The sequence below is a fragment of the Sceloporus undulatus genome, chromosome 4, assembly GCF_019175285.1.
Source record: "Sceloporus undulatus isolate JIND9_A2432 ecotype Alabama chromosome 4, SceUnd_v1.1, whole genome shotgun sequence".
Classification (NCBI taxonomy): Eukaryota; Metazoa; Chordata; class Lepidosauria; order Squamata; family Phrynosomatidae; genus Sceloporus; species Sceloporus undulatus.
The window spans coordinates 126,508,772-126,533,435 of record NC_056525.1 but is presented as its reverse complement, the minus strand read 5'-3'; the positions used below and the strand labels follow the sequence as shown (position 1 = coordinate 126,533,435).

Genomic DNA, 24,664 nt, shown 5'->3' with positions numbered 1-24,664 from the left:
CTAATTGCACACTGCTCATATATCTTACAGTATTACCTAAGTGTTTGTTTTGTGATCCAAGATTAGCCAGAATCACTCATGTGATCTAAAGCAGCAGAATTACTTTCACTCTAACAACAAGTTTCTTGATTAGTCAGCTGACCATATCAATGGAATACAAAATACAATATATAAAATACAAGATAAAAACATCAAAATATCTGATACATACAGAAGTAGAACTGGTTGACACTTAAAACTCATACTTTCACTCTAAATTGGTTTCTTATCTCTTAAGAGATGTCAGCAAATAACCAAATCTAATCTCTTATGTAGTTGTATAGCTATATTGAGCCAAATGTATGATTCTTTATTTCTGGGATCACCAGTGATTAAATGGGGGTGGTGGTGAATGCCTACTACATCAACATGGGGAGAAGCAAGTATGAACAGCTAGATGAAGCTCTCCCTAGAATTACTACCCTCTAATGAAAAACAAAAAAGCAGGAAGCCCAAGCCTAAAGATCATTTGACTGAGTCCTCCCCTTCAAAGAGTTCCTGGAGTAGAGGCTCACCTTGCGGCTTCCATCAGGTGACCGATAGGTCATGATGTAGTTCTCAATCTCAGCTATAGGAGGCAGCCAGGAAAGAAGTGCACTCCGCCGAGTCACTTCACTTGCTGTTAGATTTGATGGAGGATCCAAAACTGCAAAAATTGGGAAAGAAATCAGAATACCAGCATACTGGTATATATTTGTATGTATGAATGCTCTTTTAAAAACAATTGCACAGAGAAGGCCAAATTCTGGACAAAAAAGTTATTAACCAGATTCTTCAGCTTCATGGAGAGCAGCAAAAGCCCCAAGTCAGTCCTGAAGAACTTGGCCAGTTCTACTGTGAAGCACTCTTCTTTGATGGCTGATGAAATAACTCCTGAATAAGATTCATGAATTACAAAAATAAGACCAGAGGCAGCAAGACAGAAGCAGCTTTCTGTTTACCTCTCTGCATGCCCTTAAAGCACTTCTGTTCTTTTCCCAAAGGAGATGATAGTAAAAGCATGCCTTCTGTTGTGCTGGAAAAATCCATTTGGCAAAAGGCACGCTTTTACAACCATCTTCCTGTGCAGGGAGAATAGAAGTACTATGACATCATGTGAGGGGCGAAGCAGAAAACCACTTCTATCTCACTGTGTCTTGTCTTATTTTTGAATTGCAGTAAGGCTCCTAGAAATGCAGCAAAAACAAACTTAAGATTTGCAGCAAAACAAATTGTGAAACAGTGAATTATCCATACCAGCCAATACTTATTCCACACACTCCTTCTTTGGAAACAATTTGTAAATTGTTAGGAATGTATTCCCCCCCAAGCAGAAAGGTATGCTGTACTTACAAGTGGTAAAATTAGTGAAGATGGTTCTGCTGGTGACAGGCCCATTGGTGGCATACATGGTGACTCCATAGCTGGTACTGGGGAGCAAATTGGTAAGCTGATACTCTTGATTGCTACCATCCACTAAAATAGTCTCTCCTGCAACTGAAACAAAAGGTGGATAGTGCTAAATATGAGATTTGTTTAACTTTTTTTTTAATGTGGGCTCCATTTGGAATAAGAGAAGCTTTCTTGTCAGATAATCCATGCAAATGTCACTGGGAAAAGCGATAGCCTGAGGGTGGGATTACAGAAGCAGTGTTCAGGCTTCAAAGTGAGTTTTGACAGTTGCTGGAGATTCCAGTCCTGTCAGCCTCCAGGCAGATCATAGCCTGACCCAAATTGTGTGTATCATGTAACTTACAAGATATAAGTTTTAAAAATCAGGTGTGCTGAATTTATAATGAGTAGAACTATCGTATGAATCATTCATAAAATGGGGACCATTGTGGAGGTGGCCAAAGACTAGGAGGTATTCCAAGATAAAAGCAAAATATTACTTGGTGGTGGACAATAAATGACTATGTTTAGAGAAGAGGACAATGTGTCAGAATGACAACAAAATGTTAGACATTGTTGGTCCTTGCCTTGGTTACATGTTTGTATTTTTTACAAGCAACAGTGTTAAGTCAAAGGATAAAGGCACTAGATCTTATCTAATCTTGGAAGCTTAGTAGGGTCAGGTTTAGTACTTGAATGGGAGACCGCCAACAAATATGCCAGGTACTGTAGGTTGTATTTCAGAAGAAACTGGCAAAACTACCTTTGAATATCCCTTACCTAAGAAAACCCTATGAAATTCAATGGGTTTCCATCAGTCAACAGGTGACTTAAAGGCACACATGCACACATTCATAATGGTTTGGTGCTTACTAATAAGCTGCAAAAGACTTTTCTTTATATACAGTGGGCCCTTGTTATCTGCTGGGGTTTGGTTCCAGGATCCCCCATGGATAACAAAATCCATGGATACTCAAGTCCCATTAAATATAATGGCATAGCAAAATATCCCTTATAAAAAATGGAAATTCAAGGTTTGCTATCTGGAATTTATAATTTTTTTGAATATTTTCAATCAGTGGTTGCTTGAATCTGTGGTTAAAAAAATTGTGGATAAGGAGGGCTGACTGTAGTCATTTTTGTATCTCTTCTCAGTATAACTTTAATTCCATTTTGTGACAGGAACGGGAGGGCAAAGGTCTAAAAGCCAGAGTGAGTTTAATTTTCTTCCCACTTTGCTGGAGACTCTTAGTTTGTACTGTACTACTATTCCTCTCTTCCAAAGGTTTCTCTCACCACTGTTGACTGATAGTCTGGAGGATAAACATATATTAGATGGCTGCACAGGCAAATATGAGTACTCTAAGAGCAACTGAACTACACTAAACAACATCAGATAGACTGAAGAGAGTCAGGACTGAGGCTGAGGTATTCAAGAGCATGATGGATCCCTTCTGTTTTGTGACTCTTACATGCCACCTGTTCAGTGATAGCAGAACCTTTGAGATAAATTAAATGGACAGCAGGCCAGCAGCTCACTCTTCTGGGAGAAAGAAGAAAATGGTGGCTACAATCTCTTGTTTGAGATGTGATTCCCAATAGTCCATCATGGTGCATTACACTGTCACCTTCTTGCTGCTCCTGCTTCTTTTATCACCAACGATGCCACTAATTGGTATCTCTACCTCTTTCCATTCTCCCCATGTTGCTCCTTTCATGCCCCCACCTCCCAAGATTGGATAAAAGGCACCAACATACCTGTGTCATGTGTCAGCACAATGACATAATTCTCAACTTCAGTCATGGGTGGCTCCCATTTCAGTAGGGCTTCTGTTGGGGTGATGTTCATGGCAGTCAAACTCTCTGGATTATCCATGGCTGGAAAAGGTGCAAAAAGACAAGGCATGGGAGTTGGCATTTACTCATTTCATCCATTATTCACAGAACAGGATAAAGAAACCAAAGCAAAGGAACAGCTTAAAGCTATACAGACATCTGAAGATCTCAGTACAGAAACACAATAGACAACTAGTGTATCATATGTCAGCAATTCACTCATTTCAAATTAAGTTCAACAGCGGCTATCCAAATTGCATCTGTTACATGTGAAGGAAATAAATGTCGCTGTTGTTTTGAATAAATGAAAGCAAACATTGTTATGGTTGTAGGTCCTGAAGCATCAGCCAAATGAGAATAGCTAGGGCATCCACATTTATGATCCATGTATCTGACCCATTCACAAACAAATCAGGGAGTGAGGTCTGTTTTTTTTAATGAACACAGGAAAACAGGGGTGCTCCATCACATTGAGGTGTTCCTTATTTTTAACGGTCCAAAAAGAAGTATGTTCATTTAATACCATCAATGATCTTCCAGTAACTATTAAAGAAAACATTTTTCTTGGGATGCATGTTCAGAAAAAACACAGTGAAACATGTAATGTGTATGTATGTGTTTTCAAATATCTCCTCTTCCCATAAACAATGAAATAGAATAAGAAGCACTTTATGATCAATTGCTGCCCACCCAAACTGGCATAAGGTGCTTACATGGGTAGGGTAACTACAGCTCAGTATATTTTGTTGGCTATGTAACGATTATTTTGTCATGTTGGATTTAATTTTGAGCTGATGGACACATCTGTGCTTCTGTAGCAATCACAAAAGCACTGGAAGAGAAATGACTTGATTTTGGATCAGTAAGTAAAATGAATTCATTCTATTGAGACCATCACTTATTCTTTACTTATTACCATTAATCTCTGCTTTATCACATTCTTCTCAGTAAGTAATCTTTGTAGAGGTTTGTCACTATAAAAAGATGTATCATTTATCATTCCAGATAATCAGAACCTTCTTCTGAAATGTAGCATGTGCAGTTTCCAAATTAATATATCAACATCTGTCTCTTGACTTTGTTAGTGCTAACAGTTACAAGAGCTCCTCAGAAGGGAATCCCAAGTATTTGATCCCAAGTAGATCAGTAGAAATTTAGTTTTTATGTCCAAATATTAGCTCTGCATGGTTTTGCAGTGTAGGGCTTGTACTTTCCTGCAGTGCATGGTGGAGACACACAGATGACATTAATTGACAACATGTTTTCTCACCTTCCAACTTTGGCATCCATTTATTTGCATACTACAAGTGTGATGGGAGCAGAGAGAGGCTCAATTAGACAGTGGTTTGCCTTAAAACCAACAAGTGTGCTTATGGCAGCTATGAAACCTGAATGAGGAACTTCCTGGGTCACAGCTAAATCTGGGCTGGGCATTGACAGGGGAAGTGTGACCCTGCTGGTGCTCTTGGACATCTCAGCGGCATTTGATACCATAGACCATGGTACCCTTCTGGGGTGCCTGAGGAAGTTAGGTATCGGAGGCACTGCACTCCAGTGGTTCCATTCCTACCTCTTGGGCAGGTTCCAGATGGTGATGCTGGGGGACAGTTGCTCTCGTAAGAGAGAGCTGACATCCGGCGTCCCTCAAGGTGCCAGCCTGTCCCTCATGGGGCTTGGTGTTATCAGTACGCTGATGACACCCAAATCTATCTCTCCATGTCTCTGACTCAAGCAGAGACCAAGGATAGCATTTTGCCTCTGAATGCGTGCCTTGGGTCGGTAATGGGCTGGATGAGGGAAAACAAATTCAAGTTGAATCCAGAGAAAACGGAGGTACTTGTGATAGGTACCCCTGGTCCAGGGAAGGATCTGCCATTTAGTCCTGGATGGGGTCACACTTCCCTTGAAGGATGAGGTAGCAGTTTAGGCGTGCTTCTGGATTCATCTTTACAGTTGTCATCTCAGGTGGAGGCAATATCCAGGAGTGCTTGGCACCAACTTTGATTGATACACCAGCTGCGTTCCTACCTGGCCCAGGAGGACCTTGAAACAGTGGTACATGTGCTAGTAACTCCTCGTTTAACTTTTTTTTTAATGTGGGCTCCACATGGGGTGTCACTCCACATGGGGTGACCTTTGTACCAAACCCGGAAGCTTCAATTGATTCAAAATGCTGTGGCCAGACTGATCACTAAAAGATCTAGATCAGAACATATCATATTGCTATTAAAATCTTTACACTGGCTAACGATCAGCTTCCAGGCCCAATACAAAGTGTTGGTTATTACCTTTAAAGCCGTACATGACTCAGGCCCAAGTTACTTGAAGGAACGCCCTCGCTACACAATCTGCCCTGCACCCTCAGAACATCTGGAAAGATATTACTAGAGTACCCAAAAACCAGACTGAAATGACCTATGACAGGACATTTACTGCTGCTGCCCCCAGACTTTGGAACAACCTGCCTGAAGAGAACCGTCGCAGCAACACCCTAGATGCTTTTAAGAAAGCACTTAAGACGGATCTCTTCTGGCGGGCTTATCCATTTGATCCACCATAATGGAACCTCGGTAATACCCTATCTTTCACTAATTTTATATAGGTATGGACTGTATTAATTTTATGAATTTATCTTGTTCATTAATTGATGTAATTTTAGATAATTTGTGCTTGTTGTAATGCTGATTTTATGTGTTGTACTCCCGCCTCAATCCATGGGGAGAGGCGGGAAGTATAAAGATGATATTATTATTATTATTATTATTATTATTATTATTATTATTAATAATAATAATAATAATAATAATCTTGCATGTACTGTACTCTTGCAATTGGAAGTTCTGCGTTATCCTACTACTAGCTACTGATGTCGCTTCACCATAATGCTATCTGTGATGACACAGAAATGTTTTCTGGTTTTTAGAGACGTTCCATACCTGTATACATGATGCGTGAGAGAGGTTCACTTTCCTCTCTGCCTCGTACACTCTTCAGGAGAATCTCATATTCGGTAGCAGGCTGCAGGTGGCTGAGGATGTATTCAGTGACACCTTTGGCAACAACTATGCTGTCCACTCGTCCTGTTTGGATTGAGAAAATGGCCCATTGCCTCTTAGTAAATTTGGCTGCTCTAAACACAGTTTCACTAAAAGCCAGCATGGGCAGGAGAGACATGCCAGTCTTGCTTACCATGGAAATAGTAGGGAGACCTTATCATGTGGGCACTTCATTCCCTTGTTTATTTATTATACTGTTATACTACCCTCTTACCCAAGCTGTTTGGATAGTTTACACAAGAATGGTACAAGATAAAAACAACAGAAGGTATTAAGAAATTCTACCACACTGGAAACCCACAGTAGAACCACCAGCCAAGCCAAAAATGGTGCAAAAACTAAAATATGACAATAAAAAGGTCTTAACCAGGTACTGAAAAGATCATAACGTGTATGCCAATTGAGCTTCCTTCTCCTTGGGTGCTGGGGGGGGGCTTCAGCAAACAGGACACCACTATTGAAAATACCCTGCTCCTTCTAGCAACTTGTCTCCTTTTTTCTGTCTCATTTGTTCAATTGGCCATGTGGAAGACCTGAGAGGCAGTCATAAGGAATTCCCTGGAGTTTTCTATCTCAGAAAGAAATGTATAGCCTAACTGATGTGCCAGTGCTATGTGTGATCAAAATAGAAAATCTAGAAAATCTACTCCAAAATTGGGCTAAAAACTGGTTAAAAGCCTACCAGCAGTGTTGCTTGGTTTTCAAAACAGTGATAAGCAGCAGTCAAAATCCCTGACCTAAATGGCTGATAATCAGAAAATGCCTATTAATAAGTTTCTGTTCTACCTAGATATTAAGTGGAAGTATTGATTTCAGTTAACTATGGTGCGGTAACAAAGGATATAATTCCCTCTGGAGAGAAGACGCAGCTGTCAAACTGTGAGGCTTCCCTCCGGAGTAAAAAGAACCCAGAAAAACTGGGTTCTTTTTGCGCTGCAGGGTGGATGTCACGAATGTGCCAATGGCACACTTGTGGCGTAAGCGACATGCAGCACTTACGTCACAATGGTGGCGCCCGTGTACACAGGATGCCGCCATTGTTACGCCAGCATTCTGTACTAGGGTTAGGGATCATGCGGTTGCCGCACAATCCCTAACCCTAGTATTGCCGCCGCCACGCCACAGAGGGCCCGTCTCTACATTTCTGTGTAAAATGAAAATATTGTCTACATTCTTAAATTACATGACATGCATATTTTTGTTTTTATGAAGGGCCTACACCACAAAATATGAGATTTTCTATGGCATCTTGTTCAATCTACGTAAAAGAACAAACTTTCCAACTCTCAGAAAGGCGACATACCTTATACATCCCTTATAATAAGGGACACTTGCCAGTCCTATAAAGGACAAGTTTCCAGACCTCAAATAAAGGATATCTCTTATAATAAGGGACACCTGGCATCGGCAGTGTGAGAGAATTCTTAGCCCACATGCCTCTTGCTTCCACGTTTAGCTGGGCCCACTGATGGTACTTTTTCCTGACACCGTTGTTTTACTCATTTAGAAGTAACTACTTCAAGAGTGAAAGCCATATTAATGAGCTAGCGTTCTTCTGTTTCAAGATTAGTGAAACAGTAACTGAAAGAGTAAGAGAGCATACACAGAGATAATAGCCTGAACATTTTTCCTTCTTTCCATTACAGCAATATTGTAATAACTATTGGATACAGTAAGTAAATAAACAGTTAAATGAGATATTTAAATTCAAATAAATTCAAAACCTCTGCTACAGTCAGTGAGGACCCAAAGCTTGAGTAAGTAGCTAGGTTTTAATTTAGCAGCAAAATGAAACCAGCAGTGATGCGGTGGATCCACAGCTTGGAGGGTCAAAGCTCTTTTTCATTTGTATCATTAGCATCATATACCATGGATTTTGTAGCCCTTTAGGCCCTTACTCCTGAGATGAAAATTGTTCCCCAACAACCAAAATCTGCCAATTACCTTCCAGAAATGACAATTTTCTTTTAACCCCTATATATCCTAAATTTAGAGGTTGTGATTAAGAGCCTTATCACATTACAAAAGTAAGCCAACATGCAGCAAGAAAGTAGTGGCTTTTTCCTTACCTCACCACATGCCCTCAAAGCACTTCCATTCTCTTCCCAAGGAGATGGTAGTAAAATAGTATTATTTTTTGCACTGGGAAAATCTGTTTGGCAAAAGGCATATTTTTATAACCATCTCCCTCTGGAAAGAAAACAGAAGTGCTACAATGGCTGCATCCACACTGGAGAAATAACCCAGTTTGGTCCCGCTTTAAGTGCCTTGGATCAAGGCTATGGAATTCTGGGAATTGGAGCTCCGCTCTGGACCCCAGAACCAACTCCAGTTCCCAGAATTCCATAGCCTTCAGCCAAGGCACTTAAAGCTGGACCAAACTGGGTTATTTCTCCACTGTGGATGCAACCATTATTATTATTATTATTATTATTATTATTATTATTATTATTATTATTAACCTTTATTTATGAAGCGCTGTAAATTTACACAGCGCTGTACATACAATCTTTTAGTTAGACGATTCCCTGCCCTCGGGCTTACAACCTTAGCCTTCTCTGTCAGAGCACTCTGGTCCCACAAGAAACTACAATTCCCAGGATTTCATAGCATAGAGCCAGGGGGCAGTTAAAGCCATCTCAAACTGAATTATTTCTGCAGTGTGTTTTGGACCAGTGTCATGTGGAGAGGTAAGCAGAAGGCCCCTTCTTTCTTGCTACATGTTGACTTACTTTTGTAATGTGATAAGGCTCTGAGTGTAGATCCAGATACAGATCTAGTGTAAATTACCCTTGCAGTGGCTCATCCCTATGATAAACAGCACTGGAGACAGACTTGAGCCCTCTAATGTCCCACAGCTTAACAAAATGGGGAACAAACTGGAGCCTTAATATACCCTTCATTAACCAATCTAACAGTGATCCACAGCACCTTTTGAAAGAGAAAAAAGGTGAAATAAACCTTTGCAGAAAGAATCAAGAAAGCCTACAGCAGGGACGTAGCTAGGATTTTAGGAAGGGGGGGGGGGTTCCAGACTAAGTGCCACCATTATAATGAGGCTTGGGTGTGGCAGCGCAGCAGCACACACCATTCATTTTTCTAATGGAAGGGGGGTCCGGACCCCAAGAACCCCCCCTTGGCTACGTCCCTGCCTACAGTGGGCAGTAGTGGTACATAGAATCATAGAATTGGAAGAGATCACAAGGGCCATCCAGTCCAACTCCCTGCCATGCAGGAACTCACAAAAGTGATGTGAGAGCTGGACACTGAAGAAAGCAGATAGAAAGAAAATTAATTCATTTGAGATGTGGTGCTGGAGAGGAGTGCTGAGGATACAATGGATTGCCAAAAAGACAAGCAAATGGGTCCTTGAACAAGTCAAACCAGAACTCTCCCTGGAAGCCAAGATGACTAAACTGAGGTGATTATTAGATGGGGGAAAAGAGCTGTGAGTAAAAGCCATACTCCTGGCAAAGTCATGCGATTGCACTGAAGATTTTCAGACACATTGTGCTTATCCAGGACTTAACCCATGAAGATCCAGAAATGTTCCAGCAACAAACCATTTACAGGGAAGTCATGGGAATGCTTTGTTGCTGGTGCATTCCTGGATCTTCATGGGTTAAGTCTTGAATAAGCACAATGTCATCTGAAAATCTTCAGTGTGATCACACGACTTTGCCAGGAGCATGCCTTTTTCTTCCCCGATTTCCCCCCGTCTGATAATCTCCTGAGACTGTCATACTTTGGCCACATCATGAGATGCTGTGGAAGGTAGAAGAAGTATAAAGTAGAGGATGGGGGGCTTGGAGACATCTTATTCATGGGTTCGCCATGAGTTGAGATCAACTCAAAGGCAGCTAACACATACACAGGTCCCTAAACTGCAGAGAGATTCAGGAGGATCAACAAACTGGGTTGCACTCCTTCATCTCTCACCCAGAGCAGGGAAACATTTCAACCCAGAGTATCTAACTAACAGTTATAGGGGATACTGGTCTATTCTAAAATATTTCAGTGAATTAAGCCCAAAGGTAGGAAACTTTTATTTTTACTTTGCAGAAGTAACTGTGAGTGGTGCATGCAATTCAGCCACAATGAAACCTGTATGTGATAACACCACAGAAGATTCTCTGGCACGCTGTTGGCATTGCAACCAGGATGTACACAGCACTCTCCTGCAAATGCATGTTGTGACTGAAGATGATCTGTTGTAGGCAAGCTGACTCAAAGGAGCTGTAATGACTGGGGCCTCCAGTCATTTGAGGACTCTTAGCAAACCACAAAGGGTTAAGCTGAGAGCTAGTGAGAGCTTACATCACATGCTAATGAGCAGCTACATCATAGCTGACGTAAGGTCCAACTGACCAATCAGCAGAGCTGGACCGGGCATTTCAAGATGGCCCCTGTGGTCTCTTCCAATTCTATGATTCTATGATTCCATGCGAAACCTTTAAAAGGCCCTTGGGGACCATGTGGTCCTTTGTCTCCCTTTCTTCATCTTGGAGGAACCATGCGTTCTTTGTTCTCCATCTCGGCATGTTGTTGTGGGAACCAGCTGTGTGCCTGCGCTGAAGCAGGCCTAAGTGATGCAAGTGGAGCATGTGCAGTTAAAAAGCATGTTCCAATCCATTTTTTGGGGGGTACAACTGGATGGGCCATATGGGGTGCTGTCGTTATGCGCAAGGGGCGGCGCTTCCTGATGCGCCTTGCCCCTTGTGCGTAATGACTAATCAAAATGGCGTTGCCGCATATAGATGGGTGCCGCCATTTTGACATTGCAGACGCACAGCGCCCGGCTGTCGTGCACTGGAAGTGGCGCCGCGAGTGCGCACCTCACGCCTTGCGGCGCCTCTTCTGGGGCACAGGAAGAAGCCCCATTTTGGTGCTTCTTTGTTGCTGCCCCCGGGAACCGCGTGATTTGGCTGCTGTGGTTCCTGGACACAGCAACCGGCAGCAGCGTGAGACCACCCATTTTGGGCGGTCTGTAACGCACCTAGGAGTCCTTAGCAAGTCCCAGTGTGTGCTAAGGGGGGGAGTTCATTGGAGATTCACTGGGTGGTGGCAGTGTGAGTAGAGGATCTCAAGGGGTCTCATTCAGCTCAGCAGGGAGCGGGAATGGAGACGTAAGAGACTCTAGGAGGAATTAAAAAGGATCCCCTGGGGGTTAAGAGCCAAGAACAGGTTGACTGTGTGGCTGCTTGGACCCTTGGGATCACCACAGGAGCATATTCTTTTTTTGTGGTTTTATTGAGGAGACACTGATAAGCTTCCAAATTATGGATTAAATCCTATTTTAATTCTAATTGGGACAGACCCACTGAATTATACAAGATTTACATAAGTGGTAACTCAAAGTTCTTTTAATTGTGATGCCTCTACTGTAGTTAGGACTAACATTGGATTTAGCCCTATGATTGCTGGGGGAAGACCAGTATCATACCAGTAACTTCCATAGTAAATATGTAAAATGTAGAAGTAGCACATGCGTATATTCATAATCTGTTCACATGTGCAGTTAAAAAGCATGTTCCAATCCATTTTTTGGGTTGTACAACCAATCTATAAACATGCCTCCATAAAAGTGAACTGACAGGATCACATACACTGTGAATAACTTTTGGGAAATATGCATTTCAATTTAATTAGAAAATATCATCTGGTACAGAAGTCACTTGTGTAATGTGCTTGTGAAATGCAAATGAAGGTCTCTTGCCAAAATATTTACCCTTTTTTAATTTTAATGTCCCATCTGTTCTTTTGAAGTGACAAACTCTAAATGTCTGAACTCTTTAATCTTGTGGAGACACAGATGAAGAATACTTTTAGTCCATTAAGGCTGTTATTTTATGCATATTTACAAAGGATAAGTCCCATTAAATCTACTGGGTTTTACTTCTGAGTAAACATGCACAGGATTCTGTTCTTCATCCACCAAAGAAAGCACTATTAATATACCTGATGGAAGAGGAGGGGAGAGGCTCACTCCTGACTCACATCTCAGTATGTTCAGTTCCCTTGAATAACAAAACCATGGAAGGTGATTCCCTTCCCTTTGAAAGTGGATTTTTCTGACTAAGGAATAAGGGAAATTTCCACTCATTCCTGGGACCTTTCTGGATTATATTTCACAGGTAATTTTTTGAATTAACTCATCTGAAGATAACAGTGTTGGAAATTCTTCCCAACCATCTTGTAAGTCTTAGAACCAGCTGAACATAATGTCGTCAGTGTAGTGTTAACTGAAAAATTAGAAACAATTGCAATTAGCATTCTTCTTCTTCTTTCTTTTTTTGTCCAGCATGTCTTTATTGGGGGAAAAAAGATGGTTACAATATCATAACAGATCAGATATCAAACAGTTTTCAAACAAACAATGAAATGTGAATCACTGCCTAATACAATTCTCTTGTCCACATTGTTCTCAAAAATTTCAATCTCCCTCTCAGATACCTTAGTGAAAATATACATAACATCTTAAACATAATTGAATATTTCGAAAGACATAACAACAAAAAAAAAACCCTTGCACTTCTTTTTGTTGATTTAGAGAAGGCCTTCGACAACATAGAATGGGATGTTATTTGCGACACTTGAAAAAATTGAAATAGGACCTGTGTATTTAAGATGGATAAAGGCAATATACAAGGACCAAAGAGCTAAATTAATTGTTAATTATGAAAAAACAAAATAATTTAAGATATCTAAAGGCACACAACAAGGTTGCCCACTATCACCCCTTCTGTTCATTTTGATCCTTGATGCATTGAATAATAGGATAAGATCAGAAAATAAAATCAACAGGATAAAAATTAAAAAAAATTGAGTTTCAAATGAGAGTATTTGCAGATGACATTATATATACCCTAGAGAACCCAGGAAAGAGCATAAAACAACTGATGGATATATTAAGGGAATTTGAATAAGTTTCTGGTCTCAAAGTAAATAAAGACAAAACAATAATCATAACAAAAATATGAAAAGAAAAGAAGAACAAACTCTGGAAGAAATTAGTGGATTAAAAGTGGGAAAGAAAGTTAAATATCTCGGAATAAACTTAACAAATAAAAACTAAGATTTATTTCACAATAATTATGAGATGATATGGAAGGAAATTAGAAAAAAACTTAGAAAAATGGGGAAACTTACATTTGTCGCTAGTAGATAAAGTATCATTGATTCAAATGACTTTATTTCCTAAAATATTGTTTTTGTTTCAAGCAATACCTATTATCCACAATGAAAAACCATTGATTCTATGGCAAAAGGAAATTTCAAAATTTATTTGGAATAAAAAAAGAGCCAGGATAAAAATGAAAATACTTTGTGACAATAAAAGTAGAGGAGGGCTGGGTTTACCAAATTGAAAATTGTGTTATGCTGAATGTTGTCTGGTTTGGGTTTGAGAATCGGTCATGTTGGAGAATGAGCAATTGTTATGCCTGGAGGGAGAAAATCTAAGATTTGGTTGGCATGGATATTTAATTTACGGTAAAGAAAAAGTCCATATTGTAATACATAGATTGTAATTACATAGATTGTAAGCCTGCGGGCAGGGAACTGTCTAACTAAAAGTTTCTATGTACAGTGCTGTGTAAATTGACAGCGCTTTATAAATAAAGGTTAATAATAATAATGAGAACACAAATCATTTTGTAGGAAAAGCTCCACTGAAAATCTGGGGGAAAATATAAGGGTAGAATCTGTCCTAAAATACCTTTATAGTGTTCACTGCATGAGGCATTTTTTTGGGAGGGAAAGCATTCAGAAAACTAAATGGTTAAGATACAAGGATTTAGTGACAATATCACACACACAGCCTAAACTTATTTACATATATATAGTTTTATGTGGTTAAAGAGAAAATTTGGTAAAATGTGATAATTTTAAAGAAAATTTTAAAAGACTATTTTTATTCCCCCCCCCCCAAATATGTTACTTTTGAAAGTTGAAAATTTATTTAAAAAAACAACCTGGGGCTTCTCTTTGCTCCTTCCACTGAGCCTCAATCCAGTCACACAATCTCTTTACCAGTTTAAAGGGACATAGTCAAATGCCACAATCTCTTTCTGCCAAAATGCAGATGTCTGGAGAGCAGTGGTGCCATCTCCCTTTGAGTGTCTCCTGGTGTGATCCGCACCTCACAAGTGACACCACTGTTTGTTGTTGGTTGTAGCAGAGTTTAGCATTGCATGTTTCTTTACAACTGCTCTTTTCTCACATTGGTGGTGTGTTTAAACTCTGGTGTGGGTGTGGTTTCCCTTCACTACATGGAAACACTTGCCCCGGCATGCATATCCTCATTTGCTGTCTCATTTATTTTTTTGTTTTTCATTACAGTCACATAGCTTTATAACTCTAATAAAAGAAAGACAGAGGGAAAGTTCAGTCAGAAATGTAACGAGGGAACTAAGATTATCTGAAAATGTCTGTGTCACTTGCAGTGTTGTATGTTTTCTCTCCATCTCCTACATTAACACCTAAACAGGCTGTACAGACAGGCATCAAAGGCCAGCATGTAGGTGGAATGGGGGTGTGGCGTCTGTATGACCTGACTCTACCCCCATGCCAGTGTCATGCCACTCGTCCCACCGCATGGTGGGCAGTGTCATGGCGCTCCTCTGGAGCTGTGTCCAGAGTGCCAAAAAGCTGCAGTGCCAGTGGCTATGGCGCCCTTTCCATGGCACAAAAAGGAGCCATTGTGGCTCCTTTTTGTGCTGCAGAAACACCAGATTGGGCCCGCAGCATGTAGTTGCCGTGGCCCTGATCCAATGAAGAAAGGGGCAGTTGCAGGCTACCCCTTAGGTGTGGTCTATTCAGCCCCTAAGTCCTATTTTTTGGGGAAAGGTGTGGTATAAATAAAGTGATGGATTGATGAACTCAACACTTCTCCCCATGCTCCTCTTCCAGGTTCCAGTTCCCAGTCTTGCATATTAATTTCACCCCCAATTTCTACTATATTCATAGAAAAAAAGATCAATGTGGTAACCAGACATATAATGGGGGAGCAAAGGTCAGTGGGAAAACTCATAGAAAAGGTTACATCCCAATTCCAAGTGTCATCAGTGGGAATGCCCAAAAGTACAGTGGGAAGAACTGAGATAATGGATACAGATGTATGACATTTACCTTAGAGCTTATCAAAAACTCCCTAAATAGAAAAAATAAAACAAACAACCCCACATTCTGCAATGGGTTTTAAAATTTCACATAAAAAATATTGGTACAATATCATATGGCTATCAGACACTCCCTTATAACTCCTGCCAAATCTCAAGACATTTGGCCTGTCTGGAGAAGCCCTAAGTAGCACTTCCCCAGTTACTTGCAACAAGTCATTCTACCTTGTCACTGAACAGCTCCTTCAGTAAGGAAAATCTTGGTAATGGTTAATCAGAATTGATTTCCCCCCAGTTTAAACCCCTTTATGTACAGTGGGACCTTGGTATCCATTGACTTCCCATTCGTGAATTTAAACATTTGGGGATGGCAAGCCCCTGTTGTCCCCAATGGCGACTCATGCACATGACTGCGCCACCATTAGGGGCAGCCTCCGTTGTCCCCAGTGGCAATGTGTGCACACAGCCATGCTGACATTAAGAACAATGGGATTCACTTGAAGTCTTGTTGTTCCTAGTGGCGGCGCAGCTGTGTGCATTTGGGATAATGGAACTTGAGGTCCCACAGATTTTGGTATCCGTGCTGGGATTCAGAATGGAACCCCTATGGATACCGAGGTCCCATTGTATTAATTTATGGAACCTAGGATTCCAGCATAGGACTTTATGCTGTAGGTCACTTACCTTGAGCAGATTTGCAGGCTATCCTATAGTGGTCAAAATGTGCAATAGGAGGGGCCCAGTGGAATGTCACAGAATCTGTAGTGACATTGTCAATGGTCAGGTTCCTAGGTGGATCAATCCCTGTATGAGGCAAAATACAAGACAGAACATTGTCAACAGTCCGTATGTTTTGGTGATAATGTAGGGTAATGCTTAGGTTTTGAGAAATGGCATATAGAGAGAATGCTCCCATGAGAAAGCCAGTGGTTTCTTTAAAATATTATTACTTTTTAATTCCATTCTCCCAACCAAAGACAGTATCTTTCCATTTTGTATTTGTATAAAAATGCATTAACATTTGTTATCTTCTCAGACCTTAACTACATTTCTAATATTCTGTATAATCCTTTGTACGCTTATTTAAGTCATGATTTCCTGCTATACCGTAATCTTTTCCAATCCTTTTTAACCAGTTAATCTTCCTTGTAATCTACAGCTTTAAACTTAAATTTCTACACTATCAATAAACCTGTTTGAATATACTTCACAGCAAGGACCCTCAATTATCACTATAAGTTAGAGAGGGAGAGAGAGAGAGAATGAGAGTATCAGTGTATTTATATATAAATGTGTACATTAAATTCAACTGTTGCCATATAACTCTTTTCATTTAATTTTTCTATACTTAAGACTGCCATTGTCCCCCATTTCTCTTTTAAAAATAGTATCAGTTCCTTCCAGTGGTCCACAAACTTTGCCAGGGGTTTTCCTTTAATTAATATAATTAATTTGTCCATATTTATCATGTCACAGACTCTTGTAGACCAACTGAGGGTATATGCTTTGTCTTCCAATTCTTTGAATAAATTATTCTGGTGGTCATAATCATATATAACATGGTTCTGCAGATTCTTTTATCAATTTTTGTCTATCATATTAAGAAAATATACTTCAGGAATCATTTTGTAATTAATTTTAAATAATTTTATTATCTTTTTTAAATTTTAAAATTACATCAGTGTTACAATAAAATCCAAGAAGAAAACAATCCCTATACCCACTCACCCCCCAATCTCAATGTTAAAACAGGATTAAACAGTCATAGTATAAAAGCATTAAAAACTGTAAAAACATTAAAACATTCAACTGTGTAAATGTTCTTGGAGGCCTCTATTGATATGGGGAAAGTTCATGGCAAGGGAGGGGAAGCTTCCAGGAACTAAACACTAAAAAGTTATAGATAAAAGGTGTGTTCAGGGATCCTGAAAGACATCTTTCCATAAAAATTTAGCTAAAATTGGGGGATGTCTAGAGACTAAATCTTGCTGGATGTATTCAATAAATGAGCGCCAAATCTTGTGGAAGGTCAATCCAGAGTGTAAGCCTCTCGCTCGGTTGTGATTATCTGCCATTTTCGCCATTAACCACAAGTCCCATTGATTTGTTTCCAAAACTTCTTTGCTTTTGAGCACATCCACCAGATGTGGTATAATGTTCCCTTCTGTTCTTCATACTTCTAATGTTTATCTTTCATATTTTTTGCCATCTTAGCTATTTTTATCACTGTCCAAAGTCATCTCTTGGCTGGGAGACTGTCAATTACTACGATGAATGTTGGAGGCTACATTTTCAGAGGAATAATAGAATCACAGAATCTTAGAGTTGGAAGAGACCACAAGGACCATCCAGTCCAACCCCCTGCCATGCAGGAAATCACAATCAAAGCATCCCCGACAGATGGCCATCCAACCTCTGCTTGAAGACCTCCAAGGAAGGAGACTCCATTACACTCTGAGGGAGTTTGTTCCACTACACTCTGAGGAAGGAACTTGCCAACTACCTCTGAATATGTCTTGCGTAAGAAAACCCTGTGGAATTCATGGGGGTCACTGTAAGACCACAGGTGACTTGAAGGCACATGCAAACATGCAATAGTATAGTTAATTAATGAATTATGCATATTTAATTGTTATTTAGAATCAGGGATAATTTACTAATGTACTACAGTATTACGCTTCAACCTTATCAGTGCCTCCTACATTTCGCACTGAAAACAAGGGCTGACTTGTGTATTTGTGACACCTCACACCACAGATCAGACTATATGTGCCCATCTCTTATTACACCTTACTGAAAGTTCTTCTTTATCTGCTGTGACAATATTAATTTACCTTGCAAGAGGCTGTTGTGCTAAGGCATCTGGAATAGGGCTTGGGATGGAAAGCCTTCCAATTTCCATTAGGAGAGGAGGTTAAGGTGAACTAGTTGGTATAGAAAGAGACTGGCAGATTGACACAAGTTTGCTGGATGCCCCATATTTCATTCTGCCCTGAGTTGTTTTTTTGGCAGGGGCGGGGGCGGAAGGAGCATGCAAATATACAGATATATTTTATTCAAGATAGAATCATACAAGCACTAAAAGGCAATGGTGGTGGCAGAAGCACCTTTTGAAGTACTTAATATAAATAAATCTATTTAAATAATCACTTTGATTGATGATTGGCATACACATGCTGAGTCCAAAATGGCAGACAAAGCAGTTCTGCTCAGTGTCACTTTTCACCAGTGGTGATAGCTTACTCTCTAGAATTTTGCCATTTTTTAAAAAAGTAATCTGCTAGCTGTCACTGTTGATAACAAGACCTTAAAATGTGCTCCTAAACATAATTATATGTGCATCTGTAGAGGTCTTATAGCAATAGCTTTGCTTCATTTATCAAAGTAATTGGCAAGGCAGTTAACATGATTATACATTTCATTCCTCATTTAAGGAGCTGGTTTTTGATGCCACAAGGGGATCATGGTAAGGAGAAATATTCTAGCAGTGGTGGAAGAGCAGCAAAAAGGGACAGCTCCCCCATATATAATCTGTATGTACACCTGTATGTTGCTTCATCCACTGAGAGCAGGGACAGAAAAACATCACAGCATGATCAAAAAGATTCTTTAGTATCCCATCAGTATTTTAGTTATTAGAGAATAAAAATTCTTGGAGTTAGAGCCACAGAGTGAAGAGCCTCTGTCTTCTTCACTCTTTTCAGTGCTAGAGATTCTAATACTCCTCCACTGTTCAGGAGGCATTTAGAAGGCATTTTGAGGTTTGTTTCCCCCCCCCCCCAGAATTTTATTCTGATGCCTGGGAGGTCCAGGGAGGCTCTGAGAATGGTGGAAATGTCCTCTACACCAGCTAAAGGTCATTGTAATGACTGGGCCTCCAGTCATTTGAGGACTCCTCTCAAACCACAAAGGGTTAAGCTGGGGGGAGGTCCATGCTAATGAGGGCTTACATCACATGCTAATGAGAAGTTACATCGTAGCTGACCTAAGGCCCAACTGACCAATCAGCAGAGTTGTATCGGGTCTTTCAAGAACATTCCATGAGAGGGCTTTAAAAGGCCCCTGGGACCATGTGGTCCTTTGTCTCTATCTTTCTTGTTTTGGGAGCCCAGCTGTTAAGCCTGTGCCAAAAAGCAGGCTTAAGGGATGCAAATTGAGCTAGGCAATGAGAGCCAGCTCCTTGCATCCAAAAACCCAACAAGAACTGCAAATCCCATCTCTGTGTGAGTAGCTTAGGAAATGTGATAGCTAGTGCATCTAGGCTTTTGTTATGTTTATCTTTTGGTTTGCTTGAAATGAACATCTTGTAATTATGCATTCTGTACCTGCAAGGCAAGGAGGCCTGACATGAATGATACCTTATTGCTCTATTCTGTCTACTTTGAATAAATACCTTTCTTTAAAAGTATCTGCTGTCTCTGTGCTCCTGTACACATGTCTTAGCTCGGTTACTGCTTGCTCAGGTTAGCAAGGGAAGGAACTATAAGTCCTTAGCAAGTCCCAGTGTGTGCTAAGGGGAGTTCATTGGAGATTCACTGGGTGGTGGCAGCTTGACTAGAGGGTTTCAAGGGGTCTCATTCAGCTCAGCAGGGAGCGGGAACAGAGACCCAGGAGACTCTAGGGAAAATTAAAGGGATCCCCTGGGGCTAAGGGCCAAGAACAGGGTGGCTGTGTGGCAGCTTGGACCCCAGAGATCATCATATGGTGGCAGCGGTTGTTTTCGGACTTGGGAGCATCACATGGTGGCAAGCGGTTGTTTCGGACTTGGGAGAGCATCACATGGTGGCAGCAGTTGTTTTGGACTTGGGAGCATCACATGGAAGGCAGCGGCATTTTTCGAACTTGGGAAGCCATAGTTTTGGCTAGATGCTGTAAAGAAAAGTCTGGATTCTTGGATTCTTTCTTCTGTCTTTCTCTCGTCTCTCTCACTCTCTCTTTGCCTGCCTGCCTAGGGGTGGGAAGGGAGCCTGTGGAGGCAAATGTTTTTGCCAACATCTCAAGAACTTGATCAGGAGGGCTTTAAACTGAGTTTCCGAGGGGAAGAGACAATATTAAGGAAGGCGGAAAGGGATGGCGAAAATAGTCAAACTGACATAGAGGAAACAAGGCAACAGTGCAAGGACCAACAGTGTGGAGGCAAAAAAACTTGCACAGGCACAAGTAAAAGGGAACCAAGGTCTGCGATGTCTCTACACTAATGCACAGAGCATGGGAAATAAGCAAGATAACTCGAACTCCTAGTACAACAAAGCAAATATGATATAATAGCATCACTAAAACCTGGTGGGATGAGTCTTATGATCGAATGTGGAAATAGAGGGGTTAAACCTTTTAAAGAGAAATAGGCCAAACAGGAAAGGAGGAGGAATAGCACTATATGCCAGAGATATTTACACACAGGAAGAGATCTTGGACATCAATCATGGAAGCCAGGTGGAGAGCATCTGGATAGGAATCAAAGGGAGGGAAACAACAAGGATGTTACGGTGGGAGTCTACTACAGACCCCCAAGTCAGACGGAGGAATTGGATGATATCTTTCTAGAACAGATGACCACACAGTCAGAAAAAGAGAATGTAGTAGATGGGGCGACTTGCAAACTATCCTGATATTTGCTGGAAGTCAAACTCAGCAAAATCCTCAAGGTCTAACAAATTCCTCACTTGCCTGGAAGACAATTTCATGGTCCAAAAGGTGGAAGAGGCAACAAGGGGGTCAGCTATTTTAGATCTGATCCTAACAACAAGGGGACTTGGTTAATGGGGTGCAAGTAGTGGGATCATTAGGTGGAAGTGACCATGTTCTCCGGAGTTTGTATAACAGTGGAAGGAGAAGCCAGCATAGTCAGACAGCATCCTAGACTTTAGAGAGCGGATCAGTAAACTTAGAGAAGTATGTGAGGCAATTCCATGGTCAGAATACTAAAAGATAAAGGAGTTCAGGACGGATGGGACTTTCTCAAAAGGAGATACTGAAGGCACAATTTCAAACGTTCCAGTGAGAAAGAAAAACGGGAGGTGTCTCAAGAAACCAGGAGGATGACTAAGGAACTTTCAACTGAGCTGAGTTTGAAACGGAACATGTATAAGAAATGGAAAAAGGGGGAAATTACAAAAAGGAATTCAAGAAATAGCGGCATGTGTAGGGGTAAAGTCAGAAAGCTAAAGCGCAGAATGAACTCAGCGTTGCTAGAGAGGTTAAGAACAATAAAAAGGGCTTTTTGGATATGTCCGCAGCAAAAGGAAGAAGAAGGAAACGGTAGGGCACTGCGTGGAGAAGATGGCAAAATGCTAACATAAGACGAGAAAAGGCAGAATACTCAACACCTTCTTTGCCACAGTCTTCTCAGAAAGGCAAAGGGTGCTCAACCTGAGGATAATGGAGCAGGACAGAATAGGAATTTCAGCACAATAAGTAAAGAGATAGTAGAGGAACACCTATTAATCTAAATGAATTTAAGTCTCCGGGACCAGATGAACTCCACCAAGGGTATTAAAAGAACTGGCAAAGGTAATATCGAGCCATGGCAATAATCTTTGAAAACTCCTGGAAACAGGAAGAGACAGCAGATGGCGGAGGCAAACGTGTCCCCATCTTCAAAAGGGGAAAAAAGAGGATCCCAACAATTATCGTCCAGTTAGTCTGACATCAGTATAGGAAGATTCTGGACAGATCATTAAACAGAGAGTCTGTGGACATCTAGAAGGCAATGCCATAATCACAAAAAGTCAACATGGGTTTCAGAGAAACAATTCATGCCAGACAAACCTAATCTCTTTCTTTGATAAAATTATCAAGCTTTGGTAGATGAAGGGAATGTGTGGATATGAGTATATATCTTGATTTCACTAAGGCCTTTGACAAGTTCCCCATGACATTGCTTGCAAACAAGCTTGTAAAATGTGGGCTAGACAAAGGAAGTTTACATGGATCTGTAATTGGTTGACCGGCGCGAACCCAAAGGGTGCTCAAAACAATGGCTCCTTTTCATCCGGAGATAAGAGTGACCAGTGGGGTCCACACGGGCTCTGTCCTGGGCACCGGTGCTATTCACATCTTATACAAGACCTGGATGACAGAATTGGGAGCATACTATCAAATTTGCAGATGACACCAAATTAGGAGGGAATAGCTAATACCCGAGGACAGGATCAGATTCAAAATGACCTGAATAGACTATAGAAAGCTGGGCCAAAGCTAACAAAATGAAATTCAACACAGAGAAGAAATGTAAGGTTATTGCACTTAGGGGGGGAAAATAAAATGCACAGATATAGGATGGGTGACACCTGCTGAGCTGAAGGAAACTAAGTGTGAAAGGGATCTGGGAGTCAGTAGACCACAAGTTGAACATGAGGTCAACAGTGTGATGCGGCAGCTAAAAAGACAAATGCTATTTTAAGGCTGCATCAAGAAGTATAGTGTCTAGATCAAGAGAAGTAATAGTGCCACTGTATTCTGCTTGGTCAGGCCCCACCGGGAATATTGTGTCCAGTTCTTTTGGGCGCCACAATTAAAAAGGACAATTGAGAAACTGGGAGCTGTCCAAAGAGGGCGACAAAAATGGTAAGGGTCTGGAAACCATGCCCTATGAGAAGCCTTAGGGAGCTGGGGATGTTTAGCCTGGAGAAAAGAAGGTTAAGAGGTGATATGAATAGCCCTGTTTAATATTTTGAAGGTGTGTCACTGTATGACGAGAAGGAGGCAGCCTTGTATATCTTTCTGCTGCTCCAGAAAACAGGACCCGGAACAATGGATGCAAGCTGCAGGAAAAGAGATTCCAGCTCAATATTTGGAGGAACTTCCTGACAGTAAGGGCTGTTCGACAGTGGAATGCACTTCCTCGGAAGGTGATAGAGTCTCCTTCCTTGGAGGTCTTTAAACAAAGGCTGGATGGCCATCTGTCAGGGATGCTTTGATTTGGATTTCCTGCATGGCAGGGGTTGGACTGGATGGCCCTAGTGGTCTCTTCCAACTCTACGATTCTATGATTCTATGATTCTATGATTTTAAACTGGTACTGCAAATGTGAACTTTGGAGGGGTAAATTACCCCAATAAAGGTAAATGATAGTGGGCACTTGCTCCCGGAGAGATTTGGGAGGGGGGACCCGGATCTGCACAGTTCCATCCAAGGCAAATGGGTCAGTGTGAATGGGGCCTGAGATAACAGAAGGATGGACAGACAGATTACTGTAGCAGTAGCCCAGGACAAATTAGCTGGCTAGAACAATGAAACTTTGGAATCTATTGGGTCATTATAGAATTTGCTGGTTAGTTAGTAGTAGGGTGGAACAGCCGGAATATTAAGGATGGGGAAGACATGAAACTAGCAATCCCTTTAATCAATCCATTGAGTGACCAGATCAAAGCAAGGTGTTACTAGTAGCACAAGCCGTTAGAGTTTGTGAGATGCCTGGAGAGGAAACAGGACAGACATATATTTCTGCCTGCCTCTGTTTTGCTTGCCTGCTGCTTACTCTGACATGTCAATGTGCCTGGGTCAGAGTGCTGAAAAGTGAATTTTGTAAACTACAAATCCCACAGCCAAACAAATACATCTGAGTAACAAATAAAGAAGTACTAGTCTTGCTGGTTAGCAGATGCTGGAAACTAAAGTCCCCAAAATAATCTAAGTTCTATCAGTGATTTCAATCCATCTAGAAGAATACACAGGAAGAAAATGTCATGGCAAAACCTGCCTTGAAAATCAGCCCTTAATGAGTCACACCAACATTTCAGGAAATTGGTTCCCAAATTTCTGATAGCTGAGCTGTAGTTTTTCTGAATTAAAACTCAAAGCATAACTCTTGTTTGCAGAGCAAAAAGGTTACTTCTGAAATCTGCATAATCAATAATTCCCTTCCACAAAAGAAGAAGCCCCCTCTGTGCTCCAGCTATGCCTTCTCAATGTACTCAAAACAGGGACTTATGAAGAGACTGATTTGACAGCATCCTCTAAAATTAACACCTTGCACTTATAGGAATTTTCTCTTATAGTCTCCCTTTGGGGAATCAGACTTTGTAGACACTTTATAGTTTTGATTTTCAGTGGCTTAAAACATTAAAAAAAGGAATGGGAGTCGTTGTCATGGCCAGTCAAGAGCAGAACGAGGAGGACGAGGAGGAGGCCGTGGCTCCTCAAGTGCAAGAGGAGATCCCGAGGGCAGGGAACTGTCTAACTAAACAGATTGTATGTACAGCGCTGTATAAATTTACAGTGCTTCATAAATAAAGGATAATA

At 41.0% G+C, this 24,664-nt stretch overlaps 1 protein-coding gene across 1 annotated transcript in view; it reads right to left on the bottom strand.

Moving 5' to 3' along the window:
* TNR (tenascin R) overlaps positions 1-24,664 on the bottom strand; it is a 262,076-nt gene that overhangs the window by 28,289 nt on the left and 209,123 nt on the right. Inside the window, exons 12-16 of the mRNA XM_042465868.1 lie at positions 16,106-16,225; positions 6,183-6,326; positions 3,169-3,288; positions 1,372-1,515; positions 555-685 (exon numbers count right to left, since the gene is read on the bottom strand). Coding sequence (XP_042321802.1) covers positions 555-685; positions 1,372-1,515; positions 3,169-3,288; positions 6,183-6,326; positions 16,106-16,225 — 659 coding nt within the window. The remainder of the gene's footprint in view (positions 1-554; positions 686-1,371; positions 1,516-3,168; positions 3,289-6,182; positions 6,327-16,105; positions 16,226-24,664) is intronic.